A 25,459-nucleotide genomic window follows, 5' to 3' on the forward strand; every position below is an offset into this window, starting at 1 on the left:
GGAGATGAGAGAGGAGAGTGGGGTGGCCTTGGTTTTAGTCATATTGCTGGGTTTTGCTTAAGATAAAAGACAATGTATTCATAATGTTGAGTTTCTGAGCTGTTCCATAATTTTATGGAGCAGATCAGATTCAACACCAAGCATGACTTAGTCAGATACCGCCTTGTCACTAAATACAGCAGGAAATATAACAGGGAGAGGCATGAAATTTAAAGTGTCTGAAAGTCTTTGTGTCCCCTAGGGCATCAGTGTGTGCATGGTTGCAGCTGTGCACGTTCATGGGCCTTTGTGGCCACATGAATGTAGTCATTTTTATGGCTCCAAAATCTATTTTGATTCTGAGGTCCATTGTGGGCATGAACCTGGGTATTTGTTTACCTGTTCTGGAGAACCTTTAGAAAAATACTATATTGCTTCCTTTATTGGAGAAAATCCAAATTTAGTGAGATAAAGTACAGGCTGCTACTTGGATGATGAGGCCATAAAGCAAAACAAAAATAGGCACAACAACTCACCCTCTATGAATTGGAGTGACTAGAGTTATAAATGGCAAAAATAATTGTCACACTTCACAACAAGTAACAATTTTGCTGCCTGCAAGGTGTGATGGTTATTCTTAGGTATTATTTAGAATATTTGTAAACTGTTGTCCGTATGAAATTCCACTGTGGCTCATATCTTGCTGCACTGTTTCAGGACCCTTTTGATGCTGCCGGATACTATAACTTGGCCCTTGCAGCTGCCATGGACTTGGGCAACAAAAAGGCTCAGCTGAAGATTTACACAAGACTTGCGATAATTTACCACAACTTCCTGGTGGACCGAGAGAAGTCTCTCTACTTCTACCAAAAGGCAAGAGCCTTCGCCACAGAGCTTAATATTCGCAGAATAAATCTAGCCCCCGATCAACGTCTGAGGGCATCAAGGGAACCGCTGAAAAATGCCAAGTGAGGACGTGGCATGAGGGGACTTTGTGCTGAGGAGATTTGGATTCTCTCTTAGCAAATTGTAACATTGCCTGTGAAATGGTACACGGTGCATAGGGCTCCTGACCTGAATGCCGGTACTTTAGCTCCTGCTCTTGCATACAGAAATGTGCTTGCAAATGTGTCTTCTGTCCCCAAATGAGCAGCTGTATGGGCTCCAGTGAAACGAGAGCAAATGGTTACTGGAGAGCTTGGGCAACAATCCATCTTACAAGCAGATTTTGGACCGAATTGTTCACATACTCACTGTTGGAAACAGAGGAATCTTAAAATACGATTAACTGAAATAATAAATATACTGGCTGACTAATCCTTAAACTCCATCTGTGATTAATTACTATGAATGTTCTGGGATGTGGTTGTGAAATATTTGTTTCCAAATGGGGCTCAGGAATAAAAAGTTGTAATATATCCCATTCCCACCTATACCTGAGCCAGTGTCTGCTGTGTGAGCTGAAGACAAGTTGACATGAGACAAATGTAAAATGACAGAATAATGAAGGAGTAAGCGAAGGAGCAAGGCAAATTTTGAGCTGGTGCAGTGGCTCTCTCCACTGCCCAGAGAGGAAGTGCCACCACCGTTTGCTTGTTTGTTTGTTACCAAAGAATACCAGTTGGGAGGCAGCTGCAGTGTGCAATGCAGAGCCCCGCTCTCCCCAAGCCAGCCCAAGTATGTACACAGAGTTGTACACATCTATCTAAAAAGGTTTATAATTTCTCTGCCCGCGAGAGGGCGCTCTGTGTCTTTAAGACAGGCTGTTGAATGCAAGAGCAAAAAGAAGTTTGCGCATAACATTAAATGTGTTAAATACGCTTGATAAAACTGGGTTTAGGAAGAGCCGCTTCAAATAACCAGTCCATCTTCCACGAAATGCAGCTGTGTGTCATAAAGAAGAAAGAAAATCAGGGCAATAGTGTGTGTGTGTGTGTGTTTGCAGGAGTAGGAACTCAAAATAACCTATCGTAGGTGCCAGTGCAAGAACAAGGTTCCATGTGGCTAGGAAGCCTGAGTACACAGAACAAGATTCTGTTGGCAGTAGTAGAGGAGAGCTGTGGCACAAAGATTTGGGCAGATTAAATTGCACAAACTGCACACTCTACATGATAGATGACAAAGAAGCACACACAAGAGTGGGAAAAATTAGAGAGTATCTTAAAGACCACTGTAGATATCTAAAAATGCTAGCGGGATTATAACACTTATAATGTAATATGATTTAAGTTTAAAAGTAAAGGGGCCCCTGACCATTAGGTCCAGTCGTGACCGACTCTGGGGTTGCGGTGCTCATCTCGCTTTATTGGCCGAGGGAGCCGGCGTACAGCATGTGCGGAGTGCCAGGCCAAGGTGCTTACCCAGCTCCCTTCTCCCATCCTCAAGGCGGGGACGAAGCAGCAAGGCCCGCCACACCAAGGGGAATGCTGCCGTCCTACGGGCCTCGCTCCCGCACTCGCCCACCACTCCCAACCACGGCTGCCGGCCAGAGCGGCATTGGAGGATGCCAGCGGGCTCTCTGGACCGCCTTGAAAAGGGGGATTGGCCAGCCACGAGTTGGGTTTACCTCACAGCCATTCCTCGGTCAGTGAGGCGCTTTGCTTTACTTACCTTGCAATCTGAATACAGTCGCCCCTTTAATAAATACTTAGCAGGTCTACTCAGAAGCCCCACTGGGTCAAGACAGTAGCAACTTCAGCTGCAACACACCCAACATCTAATTCCTCAAGGAAAATCTGCAGCATTTGGGGGTGAGCTGGCAGGGTGGATTTGATTTAAATCAAATCAATTTAAATCACTAGTTTTTTACAGAAAGACTCATTCTTGCTGGTATCATCTTAATATTGACAACCAGATAGGGTTTCATTTTTAGAATAATAAATTTTCACAATAGTTTTTACCATTATATCAAAAATTACTGATTTGGTTATACTATTAGAAATACATAGACAGATACGGTAATTATGAAATTATTGTGAAATTTAACTGTTTATATTTGGACAACTTTTCTGCTGTACTTTATTGGAAGGAGAAAAATAATCATTTCCTTAATTTAAACAATTTAAACAATTTATTTAACTAAAACAATAACATTATAGCATATGTATCCATGTTTGTTAACTGATGTGGTTAATTTAAAAAATATATATATCCAAAATCTTAGACTGAGTTTTAGCACACATGAAAAACTTTAAACAATTCCTTATTTCCTGATAGCCTTTGGACTATAATGTAACTTCAATAGAAAACTATCTGTAGAAAGATTTTTTTCCTCCAAATGCATTTTATTTTAAAAATCCAATTAAAATTTTAAAAATCTGATTTTTTTAAAAAAATCTGATTTAAATAAAAAAAATCCGATTTGGGGTTCTTTTTTAAAAAAACAACAACCATTGATTTTTATCCACCCTGCATACGCCTATCTACTTAAAACTCTGTGAAATCTGATGAGATCCACAAAAGCATATACCATAATAAACAAAATGAGGCAACATAGTGGTTAATTGACTACTAGCAATTTGAATGCCCACCTGTGCTGAGAACTCGCAAGATGGATCTAGCTCTCCAGGTCCATGTAAGGATAATGTGTAACATTTATACAGTGCTTGGAAGTTGTAAGTATCATTAATTAGTGCTCCTCATGGTACTGAAGATGCCACAAGGCTCTCGGTTACTTTTGCTGCCAGCTATCCCACCCGCAAGTTTTAATGCGTCTGTAGCTGTGGCACAAACTGGAGCCCTTGCAGGTCCAGAAGGAACAACTGAAGTCCAAAAATACTAACAGGTTGGTGGCGTTTTGCCAGCTAATTAGCTGCAAATCTTTCCTGTTCAACTGCTGGTACCTCCTCACGCAGGTTGCTAAGCAACAATCCCCACCCCCTGCAAAAAAAGGGAGAAAAATACAGAATTTCGCAAGTTGAAATCTTCGCGTCTTTGTGAGCTGGTCCTCCTTTCCCTTTCGGAGGGGGCGGAGACGCAGAGGGGAAATGAATGGGGGGGGAGGGGAGGCTGCTTGTTTGCAGCCAATCAGAAGCTTCCTTCTCAGCTTCCCCAGGCAGTTAAAAAAAGAGCTTTGCATTTGGTGCTCCGAGAGGCGCAGGAAGGAGCCCCGGGCAGAGCTCTTCCGCAGGAGCGAAGCCTCAGCCCCCTTCGCAGCAGATCTTCTCCTTTCAAGCCGGCAGAGCCTTTCCCGGGAGGAGCTCCAGCGCCTCCTGCTGGGCTTGGCCTGCTTGCACAAGCGCCACGCTCAAAAACTTGGGTTGGAGACATCTTTTCTCAGCTGGCAGTTCAGCGTGCAGCCCTAAAAAACAGAAGCAGGAAAGAAGGAAAGCCTTCCTGGTTGTCCTGGTAAGAGAACTTTCACTGGGAAAATACTTGTGAATTGAAATAGCACAGTGAATTTGATCATGCTTCGTGTGTGAATTGGGTTACCAAGGCCAGATTGTTTGTGCTAGCAAGTACAGTGGTACCTCGGGTTACAGACGCTTCAGGTTACAGACTCCGCTAACCCAGAAATATTACATCGGGTTAAGAACTTTGCTTCAGGATGAGAACAGAAATCGTGCTCCAGCAGCAGCGGGAGGCCCCATTAGCTAAAGTGGTGCTTCAGGTTAAGAACGGACCTCCGGAACGAATTAAGTACTTAACCCGAGGTACCACTGTACTCATTTGTGCTTGTGAATGATCTCTGTTGTGTATGGGGTAGTACCTCTGGTGGGGGACACGTTGTGCTCCTTCTGGGGTAGTTTGTCCACCTTTTGGACCCCACCCTGCACCTGTGGTTCCTAGAAGCTGTCGGCAGGTAACCACGGCCACATTCACAGGAATGACTTTGACTGGCCATCTGATCAAGGCCTCCAACTGGTCTCAAATCCTCAGTGAGTCAGGGACTTCCTATGCATGCAAAGACAGAGTTGGGCAGATTGAGCAGATGAGACCCAGAGTGGGTCCAACAATCAAGAAGGCAATTTCTGTAGAGGAAAGCGAGGGGCAGATGGGGCTCAAGGGAGTCCACCTAGCAGAAGGCAAACTCTGTGGCCTTGTGGGACATCTTCAGGAGAAGAAAAGGCCAAGGAGTAAAGGCTACACAAATCTGGAGTCGAGTCCCTAAGGCGGCTGGATGTCTCCTGTATGCCTCCTTCCAGCAACACCTGCATCCAAGCTGGTGCTCTGCTTTCCTTTGGACCCCATCCGTGAGGCCAAGAGGGGGGTCTTCTCATCTGGGCAGCCCAGGACCTCCATGCACACAGCCCAGGCTTGTGCCCCGGGGGAGAGGTCATTTTGGCACCGCTCACACAGCGCTATGACTTCACACCCCGAGGTGAGAATCCCTGATCTGGTGGTGGGACTTTAAAGGTAAAGCGACCCCTGACCGTTAGGTCCAGTCGTGGCCGACTCTGGGATTGTGGCGCTCATCTCGCTTTATTGGCCGAGGGAGCCAGTGTACAGCTTCCGTGTCATCTGGCCAGCATGACTAAGCCACTTCTGGCGAACCAGAGCAGCACACGGAAACGCCATTTACCTTCCCGCCAGAGCAGTTATTTATCTACTTGCACTTTGACATGCTTTTGAACTGCTAGGTTGGCAGGAGCAGGGACCAAGCAATGGGAGCTCACCCCATCGCGGGGATTCGAACCACTGACCTTCTGATCGGCAAGTCCTAGGCTCTGTGGTTTAACCCACAGCGCCAGCCACCTTTTAAAGCCCTGAAATAAATTTGTCTGTTCCACCACCCCCAGTCACCATTGCTGCAAATTCCATAAGTTATGTGCAATGTGAAGAAGGATTGTTGTACCTTGCTGTTGCTACATGTAAGGTTTTTTTTAATGTACAAAGGTTAGGAAGCTTCTCACTTTGTTTAACAGAGTCCAAGGGTCTCTGTTGGAGAGTTTTGCAGTAGAATTTTCAAGTGGGACCTGTTATCAAAATAGGATCTCCCTGAGAAGAAAATAATAAAATTCTTGTTTGCTGCCAACTTTTGTCATTCAGCTGACAAACTCCTAGAGGACTACATCCAGAATTCTGATTTAAGGCGTTGCATGCACAGTAGCTTACCTGCAAAACTCAATCTGAATGTTCTGTTCTTTGTCATTGTTGATTATTGTTATTACTGTCCTCTTACAGATGCACAATGTCGGCTGAAAATAAGCAACAGCCTCTTAAGAAGCCAGCATTCAGCAAGAAGCAAGCCACTGAATTGGTCCAAAAGATATTCGGATTAACGGTCTTGGAGCTCAAACCGTTGCCGAGCTATGATGATCAGAATTTCTCTGTGTGTGCTTCCTCGGCTGCCCTCGAAGGGAAAGCAGAGACCGCCCAGAATTTTGTCCTCAAAATAATCAATTGTGAAGACAGCCAGAACACTGAACTCATCGAGGTGCAGACCCAGGTCATGATATTCCTGAATGGCGAGGGCTTTCCTGTGCAAACTCCTCATTCCACGAAAGAGGGTGGAATAATGTTTCTGGAATCCGTAGGTGAGGGGGTTGAAGATGCATCCAACATTGCTATTCTGCTGGTGCCAGAGCCCATCTAGTCCAGCAGGAGACCAGCTGCCTTTGAGCAGCTCACAAGCAGAACAGGAGGGCAGCTGCAGTCTCCCTGCTTCTGATCCCATACCCTCCAACATTTCTCTGAGGAAAATAGGGGTGTCCTATACAACAACAATTTTATTATTTATACCTTGCCCATCTGGCTGGGTTGCTCCAGCCGCTCTGAGAAGCTTCCAACATGTATGAAAACATTATAAAACATTAAACGTTATAAAATCTCCCTATAGAGGGCTGCCTTCAGATGTCTTCTAAAAGTTGTACAGTTACTTATTTTCTTAATGCCAACATTTCTCCGATGAAAATAGGGACGTCGTAACAAAAAGCAGGACATTCCAGGATCAAATCAGAAACTGGGTGGCTTCTGTAAACTCAGGAGTGTCCCTGGAAAATAGGAATGTGATTGTATTGCATTTGTTTTTTGAAACTCTTATTTATATTTTGATAACTTTATTATTACTGTTTTTAAAGTCAGTTTTTTAATTGCTGTGATATCCTTTTGTGTAAACAACTTAGAGCTCTTCTGTATGTGAATGTTGCTGAATAAAATTAAATCTCTTGGCTTCTTAGATACTGGCTCTGCCAAAAGAGCATATATAGTGCGGCTGTTGAGCTACCTCCCAGGCAAAACGGTGGCCACGATCCACACGAGTCCTCCTCTTCTGTATGAACTTGGCCAGATGGCAGCCAGGATGGACAAAACGCTCACAGAGGTGAGATTTTGGAATATGCCTTAGTTTTAGGTGAGCCCCGCAACTAAGACTAGCTGCTGTTTTAATTTCCAGCAACGCCATGGAGTAAGCCAGCAGTTTGGGTGCCGGGGGGGTCAACCGGGGATTTGGGTGGGCTAAACATTTTTTGTTGACTTTATATCGCTTTTATGTGCATCTGCTGGTGCCAATCTGTAACCATTAGGCAATGTGAGATATTTGGCTTCAATGTTTGGGTAATGGAGAAAGCTGAAAATGCTCACATGGGTGTGGGGAGAGTGAAAATGCAGAAGGTCTGGGGTTCAGTGCCCCCCAGCATTTCCAGGTTGGAAGGGGTAAGGCCCCTGCCTGAAACTCTGGACAGCCACTGATCTGGGAAGATAGAAGGCACCACAGCAACACTGCCCTTATGCACTCAGCGATTTTGTTTTGTTTTTAATTGAAACAATGTGTTCCTGTCCGTCCCCCCATCCCCCCGCCACCCCAAAGAAATTCCAGCATCCATTGGCGAGAAGTCTCCACCGAGGTGGCTTCATCTGGAATCTGGCTAATGTCCCTCTCCTGGAGCAATACATTCATGAGCTGGGCCGGAGCGAATATCTGGACGCAGTGAAATGGGCCATTGATCAGTTCAGGCGTAAAATAGTCCCAAACCTACACTCCTTTCGGCCCTGTAAGTGTCTTTTTAAAGAAATGCACAGTAATATACAGTCATACTTCGGGTTGCGATCGCTGCGAGTTGCGCGTTTTCGGGTTATGGAAACACCGAACCCAGAAGTACCGGAACAGGTTACTTCCGGGTTTCGGCGCATGCGCAGAAGCGCTGAATTGCGTCATGCACAGTCGCAGTGCTGCGGGTTGTGAAGGTACCTCCCGCACAGATCACGTTTGCAACCCGAGGTTCCACTGTAGTTGTTGGTATTTGCAGAGGCAGACCTGTACCAGCACCCCCCCCCCCGAAAAAGCCCACTTTACGAGAAGGTGCAAGAAGGATGGGAAGCTCCTCTTGCAGTTGATCTCTCTGCGACACCGGCATTGTCTGCACACGCATATCGGTCATGCATGCCATAGTCTGATAGGTAATTTATCAGGGAGGGGCATGGCTTGTGCCCCTGGTGGGGGCTGGTTTCACCGTCCCTAGGTGTGCCTCTGACTATTTGATTTTAATTTTGCTAAGTGTTTTTTTATGTGCCTGAGGGGAGGTGGGTGGGGAGAGAGATGCTTCATGCATGTGGGAGCTCTAACTTCCCTGTGACACAGTAGTGGTCAGTTGTATATTAGGCCCCAAATTAGATTAAAATAGTGAGCCTTAAAGTACCACTGAACTCTGGATAACTGATTTCTGCAGAGCCATGCATCAAATTGCATTGTAAGGCAGGGCACACCGTATATTATTCTAAACAGATCACTCCCTCCCTTTCCAATGTTCAGGCCAATACTTTTCCAGTCAAAACAACATCAACATAGGAAGACCCTGCTGGATCAGGCCAGTGGTCCATCCAGGCCAGCATCCTCTTCTCAGTGGCCAGCCAGATGCCCATTGTGGGAAGTCTGCAAGCAGAATTTGAACCCAGCAACAGTCGCCTCCCCTCCTGCACTTGCCGGCAGCTGTGGAGGCAGAGCACAGGGCCATCCTGGCTAGCAGCTGCCCACAGCCCTCTTGGCCATGAATTTGTGTAATCCTCTTTTAAAGCCATTCACTGCCTCCTGTGGGAGGGAGTTCCATAGTTCCAGGCACAAGTGGGAGGCATTGGCAGGCTTGGGGAAACTCCAAGGGTTACGGAAGTGCAAAGAGTAATCTAGAGGGGCAGTTCTAAGGGGAAGGGGAGCTCAGCCCCAAAAGACATCCCAGTGAGGACTGAGCATCCTCATTGGCCTGACAGTTGGGGAGGGGAAGCAGGATAACGACATGGAGTGGCTGGAGTCCTGAACAGAAGCATTCAACACTGCAGCATTCTGAATTATATCAGTTTTTCTTCGTTCTCCACTTTCAGGTATCATTCATGGAGATCTCAATGACCACAATATTCTAGTAGATACTGATTTTACTTCCCCTAAATGCTCACAGTACAGGGTGTCTGGTATTTTGGACTTTAGCGACATGAGCTATGGCTGCTACGTGTTTGAAGTAGCGATACTCATCATGTACATGATGATTGAAAGCCAGGATCCCCTCAGCGTGGGAGGCCACGTTCTCGCGGGATATGAAAGCATCGTCCCGCTGACGGAGGAGGAGCGAGATGCCCTGTTTGTCCTAGTGAGTGGGAGGTTTGCTCAGTCTCTTGTGATGGCTGCCCACACCACCCTCCTGCAGCCCGAGAACGAAGAGTACTTGATGACCACGTCCAAGACAGGATGGAAGCGCTTGCTGCTGCTCTTTGAGATGGGCCAAAAGGCTGTGGAGATGATCTGGTTTAACACAGCAGAAGCGTATGCCAAAAAGGGGCCCTCCTAAATGTTGGGTTACATGGTTATGGGCCGAGTTTTAAAATGGGGCTCTGCCCAGATTAAAGTTCCAGATGTTATGATCAGGGAATCTAGAATACTGCTACCTGAATGAATTATGCCAATACTTATTTATCCTTTGTGTAATTTCATCCTGCTTCCAAAATCTAGTTTTTCAAAGAATTTCAGATTTATTCCATTGGGCAGAGCCCACACACAGAGGTCTCTGGAACGTCTGACAAAAACTAATGCCTGTGTTTGCTTTTGTCCTCCTCCCACCACAGCCCCCTTGCCTTTTGTGCCCTTGATTGTAAGCCTGTACGCAGGGACCAGATTTTTACTGATTGCTGTAAGCTGCTTTGGAAGCCTATTTTCATCTGAAGAGTGGGATGAAAATCACTTTAAATAAATATTTTTGGGAAAGCTTTATTATTCTATTGCTGGACCTTTCCTTCAAATATCTGAAAGTACTTTGTAGCCCCGAGAGCTCCTGACTGATCCAAGGTCTTTGCTTCCATTTGCTGGGCAGAGCAGCTGGGGAAACACAACCAGATCAGTGGAGTAGAAATAATAAATTATTATTATTAATATTGAAGCTGAGTAGTGATCCCCACCCGAATTCCCTTCCCTGTATAGGGAAGTTTCTTATGTCTTCCTGTGTTTTAATTTGTTGCAAGCTGCCCAGAGTAGCTGGGGCAACCCAGTCAGATGGGTGGCATATAATAAATATATTATTAATTATCTATCCTCCGTGTGTCAATAACAATAAGAAAAATAAATTACAACAATATTTATACCAGCCTTTCCATTAAAAAGCTCAAGTACAACAATTTAAAACAAGATAAAACAATTTATTAATATGATTAGAGTACAGTGAAGGGTTGTTTGAAACATGGTGGCATTATTATTATTATTACAGTATTACATTCATTTCCCATTTTTTCGCCAAATAGCTCCAAGTGGTGCACATACTTCTCTGCTGCTCTGTTTTATTCTCACAATGACCCTGTGAGGGAGGTTAGGCTGCGAGGCAGGGACTGGCGCAAGGCTGCCCGGTGGGTGCAGGTTCTTGCCTGGCACTCTGCCCCAAGGGCTGGGCAGCCCCCACTTCCAGGAAGGGCGCCCAGGAGTTCTGGCACTGCAGACGGAGGGCAGAGCGCTGCCTGCTCTCAGGCTTCCCCGCATCTCAGCCTTCAAGGAGAGGGATTTTCTCCAAAGGTTGCATCTATATGCAGAAATTAACATATTTGAGTTTTTTTGTTTTCCAAGATACCTTTCCTTTGGGTGCTGGGACAAGGAAGCAGCCCAACTCTTACCCCAGACTCCACTGCTTCCCCCCCCAAAAAAGTCCAAATATGAGCCACACTGCAGATGGGACACACTGGGACAACCAAGGAAAGGGAATTTGTATTTTCGAAGACATCAGAAGGGAAGTTTTTAATGTTTGGTGTTTTATTATGCTTTCATATGTGCTGGAAGCCATCCAGAGTGGCTGGCGAAACACAGTCAGGTGGGTGGGGTATAAATAATAATATCATCATCATTTTGGTCAATAACAGGGCATATAAGACACAATATAGTACATTTAAAACACTATTAAATACACCCTGACGTGCTCTGGTCCAGGGGGTCACGAAGAGGCGGACACCACTAAACAACAACAACAACAAAATACACCCTTAAATGTAGAATTAAAAACAATATAAAATGTTGTTTCGTATTATGTTACAAAGTCCAAAGGAGGGGGGGGTCAGCGGCCCCTCCCTCCCTAGGAATAGTCCGGCCCTCCGCTCCCCTTCCGGCACGCCTCCTGGCCCCGAGCGTCCCCTGGCGCTTCCGTCTCTCTCTGGCGCCGCTCACGCAGGCGGCGCTTGGGGCGTGATGGGAGTTGTAGTCCACCCACGAGGACAAGGGGATCCGAGGGGCGGAGCCGGGAGAAGACCCAGGCGGGCGGTCTGGCCCTTCGTCTCTATGCCCGCCCCTCTTGCTCAGCAGTGCGCAGGCGCGCGGCGCCCGCCATCTTTCTCGCTTTCGGAAAGCAGCGGCGGCGGCGGTGAGTGAGGTTGGCGGGGGCCGAGGGGCCTCGGGCGGCTCCGGCGACGGGTCCTGGCGGCCCCTGGCGGCGGGGCGGGGGTCCGGGGGGGGGCAAGGGGCCTTGGCCTGCAGGCTCCTCCGAGAGAGGCCGCCGCCCCTTCCCGGGATGACTCGGCAGGTTCCTCTGCCTGTGCCGCAGTCCGACCGGGGCAGCTCGGGGGGGGGGGGGCGGGCAGGCTGGAGAGGATGCATTGCGGGGAAGGGTTGGGCTAGATGACCCTTAGGGGTTCCTTCCAGCTCGCCTCTGGTTCCAGGAGTAGCTTTCTGGCAGACGGGAGTTCCACAGGTGGAGCTGCCGCGCAGCGAGCGACCCAGCCATTCCTCCTTCCATGTGGGCGGCCGGCCCTGCGAGGGAGCCAGACGGAGAGGCAGCGGCTCTGCTGTTTCTAGATCCATTTGTTGTTATTTGAAACAGTGCAGTTTTGTGGAGGTCGGGGAATAACACCCGCTCCCCCGCCCCCCCCCAAAAAAAATTAGTAGGAGCATTTTGCCAGTTTTCCCTAATGTTTGTCTTTGAAGGGGAGAGGAATCTCTTTCCTGTTTCTCTTCTAGGGGTGTTTCAGTTTAGAACACCATCCTTTTCCTTTGCCTGTGTTTCTCTGTGAGATCGTTTATGAATATGGACGTTAACTTTGCCAAGAATAACATTTCATACACCTAAAGCTTGAAGTGGTTTTGTGGCAATGTTAAGAAAATGTTTTAAAAGTGTGGGAAGAAAGGGATGTTGCTTAGGAAAATGAAATAACATTTTGTGGGTTGTTTCTTTTTTAATTGACGCTTATTGACGCTTGAATTGAACTTATACAACAACTTCACAAGCTCATCGAAGAAATCTGGGAGAGAAGATCCCAGCAGATGATAGGAATGCCAAAATTATCAATCTCTTTAAAAAAGGTGATAGAATGGATTGTGGAAACTATCAAGGCATCTCTTTATTAACTGCGGCCGGCCAATTTTTTTGCAAGGATATTAGCAAACCAGCTCTTAACAATATCTGAGGCTACTCTTCCTGAATCCCAAAATGGTTTTAGGCATTCTAGGGCAGGCACCCCCAAACTCTGCCCTCCAGATGTTTTTGGGACTACAACTGCCATCATCCCTAGCTAACAGGAGGGATAATGGGAATTGTAGTCCCAAAACATCTGGAGGGCCGAGTTTGGGGGTGCCTGTTCTAGGGGACAGTGGACATGATTTTCACCACTCGACAGCTTCAAGAAAAATGCGGAGAGCAAAACCAACTCCTGTATATAGCGTTTATTGACCTGACTAAGGCCTTCGACACTGTAAATCATAATGCTTGTTTACAGAGCTGTTGTACTACCAACCTTACTGTATGCTTGTGAAACGTGGACCACTTATAAACGCCAACTCCTCAAAAGATTTCATCAGCGGCATCTCCAAACATTTTTACACACTTGGGAAGACAGGCAAACTAATGCCAGTGTACTGGAAGAAGCAAATATCACCAGTGTCAAAGCAATGATTCTTCAACAGCACCTTTGTTCGGCTGGTCATGTTGTGCGGATGCCTGATTATTGTCTTCCAAAGCAACTACTCTATTCCAAACTTAAAAATGAAAAGCATAATGCTGGTAGTCAACAAAAGAGGTTTAAAGCCTCCCTCAAGGCAAATCTAAAACAATGTAGTATTAAACTGACAACTGGGAAACATCGGCCTGCGAGCGCTGCAAAGCCTTTACCAAAGGTGTTGTGGACTTTGAAGATGCTTGAACTCGGGACGAAAGGGAGAAACGTACTAAGAGGAAGGCACGCTTGGCAAACCCTCACCATGATCAGCTCCCGCCCAGAAACCTATGTCCCCACTGTGGAAGGAGCGTGGATCCAGAATTGGCCTCCAAGGTCACAGACTGAATGTTAAAACGGTGTTCATGAAAAACAATCTTACTCGGCTATGAGTGATCACCAGAGAAGAAAGAAGAAGATACTCTCTGATTCTGTAGCTGCTTGGGAGCGGGGGTGGGTAATTCATAGAACAGTGGTAGCTTGGTTCTTGAACTTAGTCCGTTCCGGGAGTCCATTCGACTCCCGAAACCATTCGAAAACCAAGGTGCGGTTTCCGATTGGCCGCAGGAGCTTCCTGCACTCAAGCGGAAGCTAATGTTGGACTTCCAAAAAATGTTCGCAAACTGGAACACTTACTTCTGGGTTTGCGGCATTCGGGAGCCAAGCCTTTTGAGTACCAAGGTATCACTGTAAAAGCAATGCTTCCATATACCAGGGATTAAGGGAAGAGTTTCCAGGTCATGGTAGGCTGAGCATTTCTTCCCCTAGAAAATAATTACTGAATGTAGTTGGACAATATTCCCTTCTCTACTCATATATAAAAGCTTGTGCCATTATAAATCTCTTAATATTTAAGATGTCACAAATATCTTTGATGCTACAAAATCTAAATACCAGATTGTGCAAGGACTTTTAACTTGGTTTCCATGGTAGTCAGGATAACTCAGTTGGTAGAGAATGAGGCTCTTAATCTCAGGATTGTGGGTTCAAGCCCCACGGTAGGCAAAATTTTATATATGGATGTTTTATGATGGCCTATACTTGTAATAAGGGACGCGGGTGGCGCTGTGGGTTAAACCACAGAGCCTAGGATTTGCTGATCAGAAGGTTGGCGGTTCGAATCCCTGCAACAGGGTGAGCTCCCGTTGCTCAGTCCCAGCTCCTGCCCACCTAGCAGTTTGAAAGCATGTCAAGTGCAAGTAGATAAATAGGTACCGCTCCGGCGGAAAAGTTAACAGCATTTCCATGCGCTGCTCTGGTTCGCCAGAAGTGGCTTAGTCATGCTGGCCACATGACCTGGAAGCTGTCTGTGGACAAACACCAGCTCTCTCTGCCAGTAAAGCGAGATGAGTGCCGCAACCCCAAAGTCGTCTGCGACTGGACTTAACGGTCAGGGGTCCCTTTACCTTATACCAGTACTTGTAATGTCTGTTAAAGGTTTGGCGAAGTAAGTAGATTCCTGCATTGCAAGGGGTTGGACTAGACAATCCTTGTGGTCCCTTCCAACTCTACAATTCTTTGATTCTATGATTCATCTGTTTCTAAAACAGTGTTTGGTAAGTGTGGGATGTCACTGGTATATGCAATTAAAGCTGCCAGTTTTCTTACTGGTCCTGGCAATCTTTCTCTCAGAAAAGTAGCAGATGAAGCTTTTCTTGGCATGGAGGAATGGTAGGAATTTCCATGAGACAGGCTTGCTGTTAAGGGCTTTGCAGAACATTCAGGAAAATGTTGGCAATCCACTGTGTGATCCATCTAACACCCATTTGTTTTCTTTTGCAGCATACTACAGTCTACAAGCACCATGGTGAGTTTCTGTCCTGTTTCTGTGGAAGATGGGTATATGTTAGCAATGAGGGCGAGAGCAGTTTTCAGATTACGTAATGTAAGAACAGGCTGCAGAATCACACCCGTGGCCTACCTAGTCTAGTATCCTGTTTTGGCAGTAGCCAACCAGTTGACTATGCAAAGCCTGCCAGTAGGGCAACATCACTTTCCACTCCTGCAGTTTTCAACAACTCGTGTTTAGAAGCACTCTGGCCGTAGAAGATAGCCAGTAGTAGATTGAGGCTCAAACTGTATGAAAACAAGGTTAATGAAATGGGGGGAGGGGCTATGTTGACAGGTCCACAGATATATGCAGAATAAATTTTTTTTCACTGTTCAGAATATAAAAAATGAGGTTTTTATGAAAATCAGAAGTGTGGGCTCATTTATGGGATTTCCATGCACTTAGAACATGAGAAACAATAGACCTATGTGCCAAGAGTGACTGCCCCTTCCTTTTTGACAACTGCTTATCTCCCAGCACCCGATGGATGGATGGGTGGTTGCCTGCTCTTGATGAGGTCGCATTTCCTCTGAAGGAGCAGGTACACAGCTTGTGGGCATTTCTGTCGCTTGAGGCTTAAGTGGCCTTGGTGCCGCAGTGTGTCTTCCATCAGTTTTGGTTGGTGGCCTGACTACACCCCTATCTAGACAGGGACAGTCTTAACTACTGCTCTCTATGCTCTGGTAACTTCTAGGCTAGATTACTGCAATACATAGGGCTGCCTCTGAAGACTGTTCGGAAACTTCAACTGGTGTAGTATTTGGCAGTCAGGTTGATCACTGGGGCCAGACGGTTTGAGCATATTGCACTGATCCTGGCCTGACTGCACTGGTTGCCAGTTTCAGGACCCAATTCAAAGTGCTGGTTTTGACCTATAAAACTTATGATGCTTTAAACTGTGGGCTCAAAACTTGGGGTTTTTGTTGTTGTTATGCTATATATTTTTGTGTTTTTTATTGTAAGCCATCCTGTGATCTTGGGGTATAGGACAGTATATAGATCAGATACAGAAATTTGCCTCTGACATGCATTGACATGGGACCCAAAGTAGAGTTAAGGACCCCTGTGGAATTTCAAATAGACTGTCTTTTGTGGCACAATTCAGAAGGATAAAACTAGCAGTGGATAAGTTTAGCAGCTACCTACCCAGATGTTTTTTTCCAAGTTCTTATTTTTCCAAGTACTATAGATGTTGCAGTTTATCATTTGAATGGTTTGTAAATTAAATAATCATCTTTGCAGTCTCGAAGATATGATTCCCGAACGACAATATTTTCCCCAGAAGGTAATTGCATTGCAACATTTCGATTTCTGTCTTCATCAGCTGCTGTGATAAAAATGAAATGATGCTATTTCCAAGGTGGCAGTTATGGAGCTTTGCGAATGGTTCATTGGTTGTAATATTTCATTTGTACATTGCTGTAATCTTCCTTGGGAGGTTGGCTGTGTACTGAAGCATAAGGATTTGATCTCCTGGGTTGCCATAAGCAGCAGCTGAAGTTCACCTGAGGATAAACTCCTGTGCACACTTACCTGGAAGTACATCTCATTGAAAACAGTGGAACTTGTTTCCCGATAAAACATGCGTAGGGTAGCACTGTGAGCACAATGCATTTGAATATTATATTAACTCTCAGTTTTATGGGTTGCAACCAGATGTGTCCCCCGTACTGACAGAAAGCTCTTTCATCCAGCGGACCCTTCCATCAGTGGAATGAAGCTAGGCCACCTCCCAGTTCTCTGGAGCAGGTTTTGAATGTTATAGTTGCAGAGGGGATAGGAAATTGGTAAAAGAACTACAACAAAAACGCCTTCATTCCACTGGCGAAATTCTGCACGGAATTAAAGAGTCTTCCATCAGAAGGAAGGGCACCCTTAGTTACAACCATATGCTGTTATTTTACACTAACGTTATTTCTAAAAGTGGCAGTCTTTATTTATTATTCTATGTGGATTTGGTCAAAGTGGATTGGAACCAGAAATAGCTTTCTGCAAATGGAAGGATTCCTTCTGTTTGCAGAGGAGACCCCAATCCAGCCCAGGCTCCCACAGGAGAAAGGGTGAGTCAGTGATTTCTGCCCATTCCCCTGCGTCTCCCACATTTTCCAGAAAGCTGCTCTGCCGGGTCAGGGTATCCTCGTGGGGGGGGGGGGGGCACTGGGGACTGCAGAGTGAAGGAGGAAGTGGCAGAAATTGCTGAATCGCTCTTTTCTCCAGCAGAGCATCAGAGTAGAACTCTCCTTGTGGGAAGTCTGGGTTGCATGCTATCTATTTTGTTCTGGAACAAAAGAATCCCTGGCTAGGACACAAAGGAAGGAAATTTGATGCTTATGTGACTCTGGCCTAGAATTTAAATCAGTGACTCAGCTGCCAGTATTACCCCCTCAGGTCGCCTGTATCAGGTTGAATATGCCATGGAGGCCATTGGACACGCAGGCACCTGCCTGGGGATTTTAGCAAATGATGGAGTCTTGCTGGCAGCAGAAAGGCGCAACATCCACAAACTTCTGGATGAAGTATTTTTTTCAGAGAAAATATACAAACTCAATGAGTAAGTTGTATGCTCCTACGTTTTATATAATTTTCATGGAATTTGTTTAAAGGTGGTATGATTATAAATGTTTTGAGGAAAAGTCTCAGCTCAGTGCCCCAAATCAAGTAGGGCTAGGAAGAGACCCGTCTGAAATTTGGAGGCTACTGTCAGTTAATGTAGAAAATATTGAGCTAGAGGGACCAGTGCAGTGTCTCCCTATAAGGCAGCTCCCTATTTTTTGCAGGTTCAGGTTATGAGGTATTGACGTCTTTGATTCCCTGCCTTTTTCAACTTCCATTTACAGGTGTCAGGGCTGCTGCCATAGCAACATTTTTCTCCTAGCAGAAATAATACTGTGCTAACATTCCTTTTCTGTAGTAGGTTGATTACAACTTTGCCATCAATTTCTATGCATTTAATTCAGAAACATTCAATAGCATTCCTATATTTCAGCAACAAAATATTCTGTATTTGTTTTCTCTATAGTTCTTGCCATTACTCTTCTAGGCATCAGTAGTAGGAGCCATAACTCTCCCCTGGACTGTTAAGGAATATTTTACCATATCAACAAATTAACTTAATGTTTATTCGGTTTAGGCTCTATACCAATTTAGGCTACCCTTTCCTTTCCTAAATCCAATCCTTAAATTACTTACTTTGATTTCCTTCTGCTGAAACAATAGCTATCATGTAACCCTCTTAAATTCAGCAAGAAAAGCATTTAGTAAAAACAAGTTAGAACTATTGAGACACAAAGTACTTTTTGTCAAGAAAGCAGATACAGCGAAACTTTTTTTAATACCTCTAGCAGCTGTTTCCAGTTAATTTTCTAGGACAGTGCTCTCCTTTCCTACCTTTCAGTTTACGCTTTCTGCCTTTGTTTCTGTGTTGAAATTTTGGCAGGTGAAGCGTTTCTGTCTGGTACTTCTGGCTTGTTTGCAGTGCATCTTCTCAAGTGTACCCTCCTGTGCACCCTGTCGGATGCTGAATCTGTCGTCTCTATACGGCCACCTATTTTTGTTGTTATCCAGTAAGAGCACCCACCCAATTCCTGTGCCTCCCCATCCATTGTTTCATGCATCTGGGTGGGCAGGTGCCGTTACTTTGGGATGATCCATATCTGGACTTCCCAAGTGTATGATTTTTTGTTATCTTCTTACAAATGTTTGTGAGCGGTGTCAGTATTGTTGAAAAATATTTGATGTGACCAGAGGAGAGAAAATTGTTTATCTACTTGTTTTCAAAAGTCCAGCTGTGTGTTTCATTATGATAATTTGTGGATTAGCTTTGATGACATAGAAGCACCCGCACTGTGTTAATACAAGTCATTTGATAAACCCATATAATCAGCAAACTGTTTCAAGTAATGACTATGTGCAGTGAAGATATAGGCTCGGTTGGAGCTAAGTGTGCCATGGTGTTACGAAATAGTGCCTCTGCTTTATAAAATGGTATGTGAAGCTCACAGTCAAACACAGTGATCTTATATATTCCAGGGATATGGCTTGCAGTGTGGCTGGCATAACTTCAGATGCCAATGTGCTAACGAATGAACTGAGGCTGATTGCACAAAGGTACGTTTGTTTGTTTGTTTGTTTGTGTGTTTGCATTCTTCTGCTCTGCCCTTCCACCTGTCCAGGGCTGCCAGCAACAACCTTCAAGCACAATACAGGCATACAAGTTATCATTAAATCAATAGTAACCTTTAAAGCACAGTGCAGTGACAATGAACCCTGTCTGTTAAAATGTACAGCTAACTATCAAAAACCTGACTAAATAAATACTTTTAAGTTGATACCTAAATGATGGTGCAGGCAGGAGAGAATAGTAAAATCACAAGAATGGTTGGAATCTCTAAAAGACAAATTCATGACAACTGATGTTAGGCTTGGAACCTAAAGTCCAGCAGTATGACAAAATCACCAGACATACTTGTTTTCTTCTTGTATCAAAAGATGTTACTAATATGTAAATTCTGAAATAAAGACAATATGTGACTTTAGATTTCAGACTTGCTGTCTAAAATAAAATGGAAGTATTTCCAAGGAGCCAATTGTTTAGACCAGCCTTTTTCGATCTTGGGTTCCTAGATGTCGTTGGACTACAACTCCCTTCATCCCTGATCACTGGCTATGCTGGATGGGACGGATGGGAGTTGTAGTCCAACAGCCTCTAGGAACCCAAGATTGAGAAAGGCTAGTTTAGAATGTACAAAAAAAACCCAATGTTCTGTAGTTAGATCCTAATCAAACCTATCATAAGTAAATCTTACTGTATTTAGTGAGATTTCCTTCCTGTTAGTCTTTCATCTTGAGCCGTAGTCTGCAGAGATTAAGCAATCTGTTGATGGTGCCTTACTTTAAAGTTTAAAGCATATGAGGTGATATCCAGTGTTGTGCACAGGGACGTCCCCCTCCCTCTCCTTTCGCCTGCTCTAGGGTGTAATAATGTAAAGGTAAAGGACCCCTGACAGGTAAGTCCAGTTGCGAATGACTCTGGGGCGTGGCGCTCATCTCACTTTACTGGCCAAGGGAGCCGACGTTTGTCCGCAGACAATTTTTCCAGGTCATGTGGCCAGCAGGACTAAGCCGCTTCTGGTGATACCAGAGCAGCACACAGAAACACCATTTGCCTTTCCTGCCAGAGCGCTACCTATTCATCTACTTGCATTTTTGGCATTCTTTTGAACTAGGTTGGCAGGAGCAGGGACCGAGCAACGGGAGCTCACCCCATTGCAGGGATTCAAACCGCCAACCTTCTCATTGGCAAGCCCAAGAGGCTCAGTGGTTTAGACCACAGTGCCACCCGTGTCCCACTCTAGGGTGTACCACCTTGCAGATCTGCTCTAGGATGTACCACTACACTCTAGAGCAGATTTGGGAGACATGCAGGAGGGAGGAGAGGAAGGGGAAAGTCCCCTTGTGCCACCAGAAGTCTGTTCTGCTTGCAGATGGGTATTGCAGGTGAGATTCAGTTGTATTCCAGACACTTAAACATGTTTAAATTGCTTCTTAAAACCAGTGGGATGAGTTTTTTGCTTTGACTTGATCATGACCATTCACCAAAATCCCAGGAAAAGCTGCTTGATTTTGGGAGGGACTGAGCTGCCCTTAAAGCAAGGGTCAGTTGCATGCCTTGTTAGAAATCTTTAAAAATAGAATAGTCAAAGAGTATCTAATCACACCTCAGACAGAGCAGAACAATCTGTCCTCTCAGTGACTTTTTTTTTGCTAAGACAGCAAGATATGTATCCACTTTGAAATTGGACAATGAAAGTGGTTTGATTACCTTTTTTTCCTTCTTTCTGTGCTCCCCAATTTTTCTTTGTTTCAGCTTCCATTAAATAAAAAAGACAATAGATAAGTGTGGCTGTGCTCCTATTTGCAATCCTACTTCAGCTGCTCTGTGACCCAGTTTAGGGTCCCAACGGATCAGCTACAGAATGCTGACTTGGCTTTTGAATTAAGTTATTTTAAGTAGCTTAACAATCCTGCCTGCCTACAAATATTTGGATTTTCTTCAATCCTTTTAATTTATATCATTAAAAGTAATGATATAAAGGCATTGATGTGGATTTAGAGCAGGAAAGGGGACTTCTTTCATTTTCTGGGCAACCTTTTGAGGGCCACGTGCCAGTGGTGGGCAGGGAAATGAATGTACAACAGATGGAGGATGCAATCCAGCCAGGCAAAGCCATTCATAGCACAAAACCAAGAAGAGTTCTGGGGGCCAGATAGAGAGCCCCAGCGGACTGCTTTTGGCCCCTGAGGCTCCTCACCCCTATTCTAATGAGTCTTATAGGAGCTTTGAAATTGTAGATTTAGCACTGTGTCTTTCCTAAGCTGGGTTTTTGTGTGCATCAGTCCCCACCTGTACTGTTTAACAATCCCAGTGCAGGTTGATGTAGGTCCTCCAGGCTGTAGTGAAGCAGATGCTTGAAGGAAAGGTGAAAGGGATCAAAACAAGATGGAGAAGACCAGTCTCTCCAGTCATCCCGGGGGGGGGGGGGGTGTGGAATTTTTGTTTTCAAGCATGTCAATCTGTTGGGGTCTAAAAGTAAAACGTAAACGTGCTTATTTGTACAATTTCTATAGGGATTTAAAAAAACAACAACATTTATTCGATAATATTTTACCCTGATGCTGTAAGAGTTGTTCCAGGTAGCTTCAGAAGTAGAAACCATTAATCATTGCACCTGGTGCATTGGCACATTCAAGAGGTCCATATCATGGTGACTCCCTGTTTGTGGAATGCTCTCCCCAGGGAGACTTGCTGGTGCCTTTGTTACATATCTTTAGGCACCAGGTAAAAACATTCCTCTTCTCCCTGGCCTTTGGCTAATTAAATAATATGTGGCCTTTTAAGGTGGGGTGTGGGATTGTTTTGGTTTGTTACTATGTTATGTATATTTGTGTTTTTCTATTGTAAACTGCCCTATGATCCTCGGATGTAGTGTGGTTTAGGAATTTAATAAAATGTTTGTAAATATTGTGCCAATTGTTCTAGGTATCTGTTGCAGTATCAAGAACCAATTCCTTGTGAGCAGCTGGTAACAGCCCTGTGTGATATCAAGCAAGCTTATACACAGTTTGGAGGTAACATTTTTACCTTTAAAGTGGCAAATAAAAGTAACTTGGAATACAGAGATCTGTCCTAAAATTTAGATTCCTAGTCAAGTACAGGAAATCACCACTTCCAACACCAATAATTTAATTCATGGGTAGGCAAACTAAGGCCCAGGGGTCGGTTCCAGCCCAATCACCTTCTAAATCCGGCCCACAGACGGTCCAGGAATCAGCGTGTTTTTACATGAGTAGAATATGTCCTTTTATTTAAAATGCATCTCTGGATTATTTGTGGGGCATAGGAATTTGTTCTTTTTTCTTCTTCAAAATATAGTCCACCCCCCCCCCCAAGGTCTGAGGGACAGTGGACCGGCCCCCTGCTGAAAAAGTTTGCTGATTTAATTATTGCTGCTGGGCTGTAAGCAGCTGGCTCTAATTCTGCTGGCATAGATTGAGCCCAGAGTCAGACTGAAAAATTGACTTTGAGGCAGAGTTCCCTGGAAAGGTGCGCTCACCATCCCTGTGTTTGGTGGGAGGCTTCCTCAAGGGGTGAGTGGCTCCAGTGGCTCGCTTGAGATGGCAGGTCAGTCTGGTGCAGAACAAATCGTAGTTTGGTCCTCTGAATTCTCTCTTTGGGGTATAGGTGACATGGATCTTTTATTCTTAATTTGCCTCTGCTTTTTAATTAAGAAATCTGCCTGCTGACCTTGTTGCAAGGCTTGAACGGAGTTTTTGTCTTTCAGGTTTTTGTCTTAAATAAATATATACTTCAAAATAAAACAAGTTTTTTTGGGGGTGGGGGTGGGGGAATCTTTCTAAGAAACATAAGGGGGAAGCTGCATGAGGGCAGGCTGACAAAAATAGGTCTCTGGCATCCTTGTTCTTCCACACATCTTGGAAAGAAACTGTGGGGCTGAGGCAGTATTGGAGCTTATCTTAAGCAGCAGAAGTTCTGAACAAGCTACTAAATCCTAGTTCATAGAAAAAGGATTTTGCATTTGTCTTGGCTTTTCCCCTTTTGAAGTGGGACTCTTGGCAAATTGTGCTTCTTAATTTAAATCACTCGTAACCTTGTGTTTTAACAGGAAAGCGTCCTTTTGGAGTTTCACTGCTGTACATTGGCTGGGATAAGCATTATGGATTCCAGCTCTATCAGAGTGATCCTAGTGGGAACTACGGGGGATGGAAAGCCACCTGCATTGGAAACAACAGTGCTGTAAGTTTGTCATCTTTCATGCTAAATTCCTTCTTTCGTAATCTTGAACATAACTTTTTTGCAAATAGAGCATCCAGCAGTCAGGTCTGTGCTGAGTATTCGCTCGCAGGCTTTGACACTTCCGCGGTCTTACATAAAGGCACAGCAGAACTGCAGTGTCATCTTTTATGTTCCTTAACAGGCAGCTGTGTCAATGTTAAAGCAAGACTACAAAGAGGGAGAAATGACCTTGAAATCCGCCCTTGCCTTGGCTGTCAAAGTCCTGAACAAAACCATGGATGTCAGTAAACTCTCTGCAGAGAAAGGTGAGCAGTATTGCGTCTTTTCTTGTGAGGCATTAAGATGCCATCATAAGAGATTTTGGCCTTCCCTCTGGGAAGTGTGTATCTGTTTAATAAATAATAGCAGTGTTTTGCTAATGCTCTGGGGGTGGAGTCTGCGACCTTCTGCATGCCAAGCAGATGCTCTGCCCCGGAGCCATGAGCCTGAGCCTTCCCCAAAACACTCCGCAGTTTTCCTATTGGAAAACATATCTTTAAAGAAAATTCAGGATTGCAAGGATTCCGACATGCTCAGTATTTTGTTAGTGGAAATTTTATGTTGTGAACAGCCCTGTGATGTTTGGATGAATGGCGGTATACAAATTTCATAAAAATAAAGACGAGGAACTTCCATTATCTGCTGAAGTGTCATAAAACCTTCTATCTTTATCTTCAGTGTTTTCTGTTGGCACTGGAGAGAAGCCACAGTTAAGACATTTGCTCTAGTTTGGTGAATTTTTAAAGCACAGAAAACGGATGTTGACTAATTGCCAGTTTAATAATTTAAGGCAGTCCCTTTCATATGTCAGTCATACAAATTGACAATATTTTTTGTAAGGGCGACTTGTACCTTCTTCCTTTGGCTGACTCAATTCAAAAGAAGCCTTGGATATTCAAATGTCTCATTTATATTTTTCATGTTTCAGTTGAGATTGCAACCCTGACAAGAGAGAATGGAAAGACAGTAATAAGAGTTTTAAAGCAAAAAGAAGTGGAAGTGTTGATAAAGAAGCATGAAGAGGAAGAAGCCAAAGCAGAGCGTGAAAAGAAAGACAAAGAGCAGAAAGAAAAAGATAAATAACTTAAGCACTTTGAAGTGGGGGAAATGGGCGTTTTTCGATAAACAAATACAGATCTTACTGGTGGAGTGAAGAAGCTAGTAATGCTGCTTATTGAATCGGGTCCTTTTGTACCAGTAAAACGTGTTGCCCACTTCTTCAGAGAATTATAATTTCTTGGTTCTACTCATCTTTGTTTTTTATTACTTAATAAAACAATACTGTTAAAGTTTGATTGCATCTCTGTTCCATCTAATATACCAGTCGTTGAAGCAAGCATCTTGGTTTGAAAAATATGGCAGCTTGGAATTAAAGTCAATAGGATCCATAAGATATTTTGCCTCTTATTTGTAGTCATGATGGGAAGGAAGAAAAATGAGGTCTCTGAAATACATTTGTTAGACCTCTTATCCTTCACAGATGGCTAAAGCACAGATAGCACAGAAGAAAAATAAGCTCCTTACTACCCAAAATCACATTTAATACACGTCTTGCCCAAGGCAATAATCTTTTGTATTTTCTTAAATTACTCTATGAAGTGATTTAGAAATCCCAGAACGCAATAAATGAGCAATGAATGATGTTTTGTATAATGCATAGCTCCAGGTTATTTTTAGGATGAGTCTGCTAACTAGGAAAAACAAAACAATAAATAATGGATGCTTAAATATTGTCAGCAGGTAAAATGACATTTGGTCAAAAATGGCTAAGAGTGCAATCCTTTTACATATTTACTCAGAATTAAGTCCCATTGAGTTGAATGGAGTTACTCCCAGGTAAGTGTATATAGGGTTGCCACCTCAACCTCTTTAGCACTTAACTAGAAGCAAAATGCATTTGAAATGGTAATTGCTTACTACTACAGATGTTGGCTCATGTTGTCCACAGTGTCAAACAAACTGGGGATTTGTCCAAG

The 25,459-nt window shown here is 44.4% G+C and overlaps 3 protein-coding genes and 1 long non-coding RNA gene across 14 annotated transcripts in view; 3 read left to right on the plus strand and 1 right to left on the minus strand.

Annotated features, from left to right (window-relative positions):
• Positions 1-1,296, plus strand: part of SH3TC1 (SH3 domain and tetratricopeptide repeats 1) — a 120,497-nt gene extending 119,201 nt beyond the window's left edge. For all 8 annotated transcript variants that reach the window (XR_014501966.1, XM_083398959.1, XM_083398957.1 and 5 more), the window contains one exon: positions 697-1,296. Coding sequence is in view for 7 of the 8 variants with exons in the window: in XM_083398959.1 (XP_083255085.1) it covers positions 697-951 (255 nt within the window). In the remaining variant the exon portion in view is untranslated. The remainder of the gene's footprint in view (positions 1-696) is intronic.
• The window catches only part of LOC310657931, a 66,076-nt gene that overhangs the window by 26,360 nt on the left and 14,257 nt on the right, over positions 1-25,459 (minus strand). The gene's annotated exons all lie outside the window — the stretch shown is intronic.
• Positions 4,050-10,109, plus strand: HYKK (hydroxylysine kinase). Its single transcript, XM_083399127.1, has 5 exons — positions 4,050-4,326; positions 6,103-6,455; positions 7,098-7,240; positions 7,727-7,910; positions 9,232-10,109. Exons 2-5 carry the CDS (start codon positions 6,110-6,112, stop codon positions 9,690-9,692), a joined length of 1,134 nt encoding a protein of 377 aa, XP_083255253.1. The 5' UTR covers positions 4,050-4,326; positions 6,103-6,109; the 3' UTR covers positions 9,693-10,109.
• PSMA4 (proteasome 20S subunit alpha 4) lies at positions 11,594-24,778 on the plus strand. 4 transcript variants are annotated; one of them, XM_083398041.1, is made up of 9 exons: positions 11,594-11,735; positions 15,082-15,106; positions 16,373-16,415; positions 17,519-17,681; positions 19,160-19,237; positions 22,170-22,258; positions 23,314-23,444; positions 23,626-23,749; positions 24,412-24,778. In XM_083398041.1, exons 2-9 carry the CDS (start codon positions 15,104-15,106, stop codon positions 24,564-24,566), a joined length of 786 nt encoding a protein of 261 aa, XP_083254167.1. In that variant the 5' UTR covers positions 11,594-11,735; positions 15,082-15,103; the 3' UTR covers positions 24,567-24,778. The 4 variants fall into 4 exon arrangements, with proteins under 4 accessions (XP_083254167.1, XP_083254166.1, XP_083254168.1 ...); XM_083398040.1 differs by having other exon boundaries at positions 11,699-11,744; XM_083398042.1 differs by having other exon boundaries at positions 11,725-11,732.

This window comes from Podarcis tiliguerta, assembly GCF_965153285.1.
Source record: "Podarcis tiliguerta genome assembly, chromosome: 9".
In the NCBI taxonomy this organism is placed as follows: Eukaryota; Metazoa; Chordata; class Lepidosauria; order Squamata; family Lacertidae; genus Podarcis; species Podarcis tiliguerta.

What these genes read in the sequence shown, in the direction of transcription:
- HYKK (XM_083399127.1), top strand. Translation starts at nt 6,110, where the DNA reads ATGTCGGCTGAAAATAAGCAACAGCCTCTTAAGAAGCCAGCATTCAGC. An exon ending in TGGACAAAACGCTCACAGAG is followed by an intron (nt 7,241 to 7,726) that starts GTGAGATTTTGG and finishes GCCACCCCAAAG; the next exon opens with AAATTCCAGCATCCATTGGC. An exon ending in CCTACACTCCTTTCGGCCCT is followed by an intron (nt 7,911 to 9,231) that starts GTAAGTGTCTTT and finishes CTCCACTTTCAG; the next exon opens with GTATCATTCATGGAGATCTC.
- PSMA4 (XM_083398039.1), top strand. An exon ending in GACAATATTTTCCCCAGAAG is followed by an intron (nt 16,416 to 17,518) that starts GTAATTGCATTG and finishes TTACCCCCTCAG; the next exon opens with GTCGCCTGTATCAGGTTGAA. An exon ending in CTGAGGCTGATTGCACAAAG is followed by an intron (nt 19,238 to 22,169) that starts GTACGTTTGTTT and finishes CAATTGTTCTAG; the next exon opens with GTATCTGTTGCAGTATCAAG.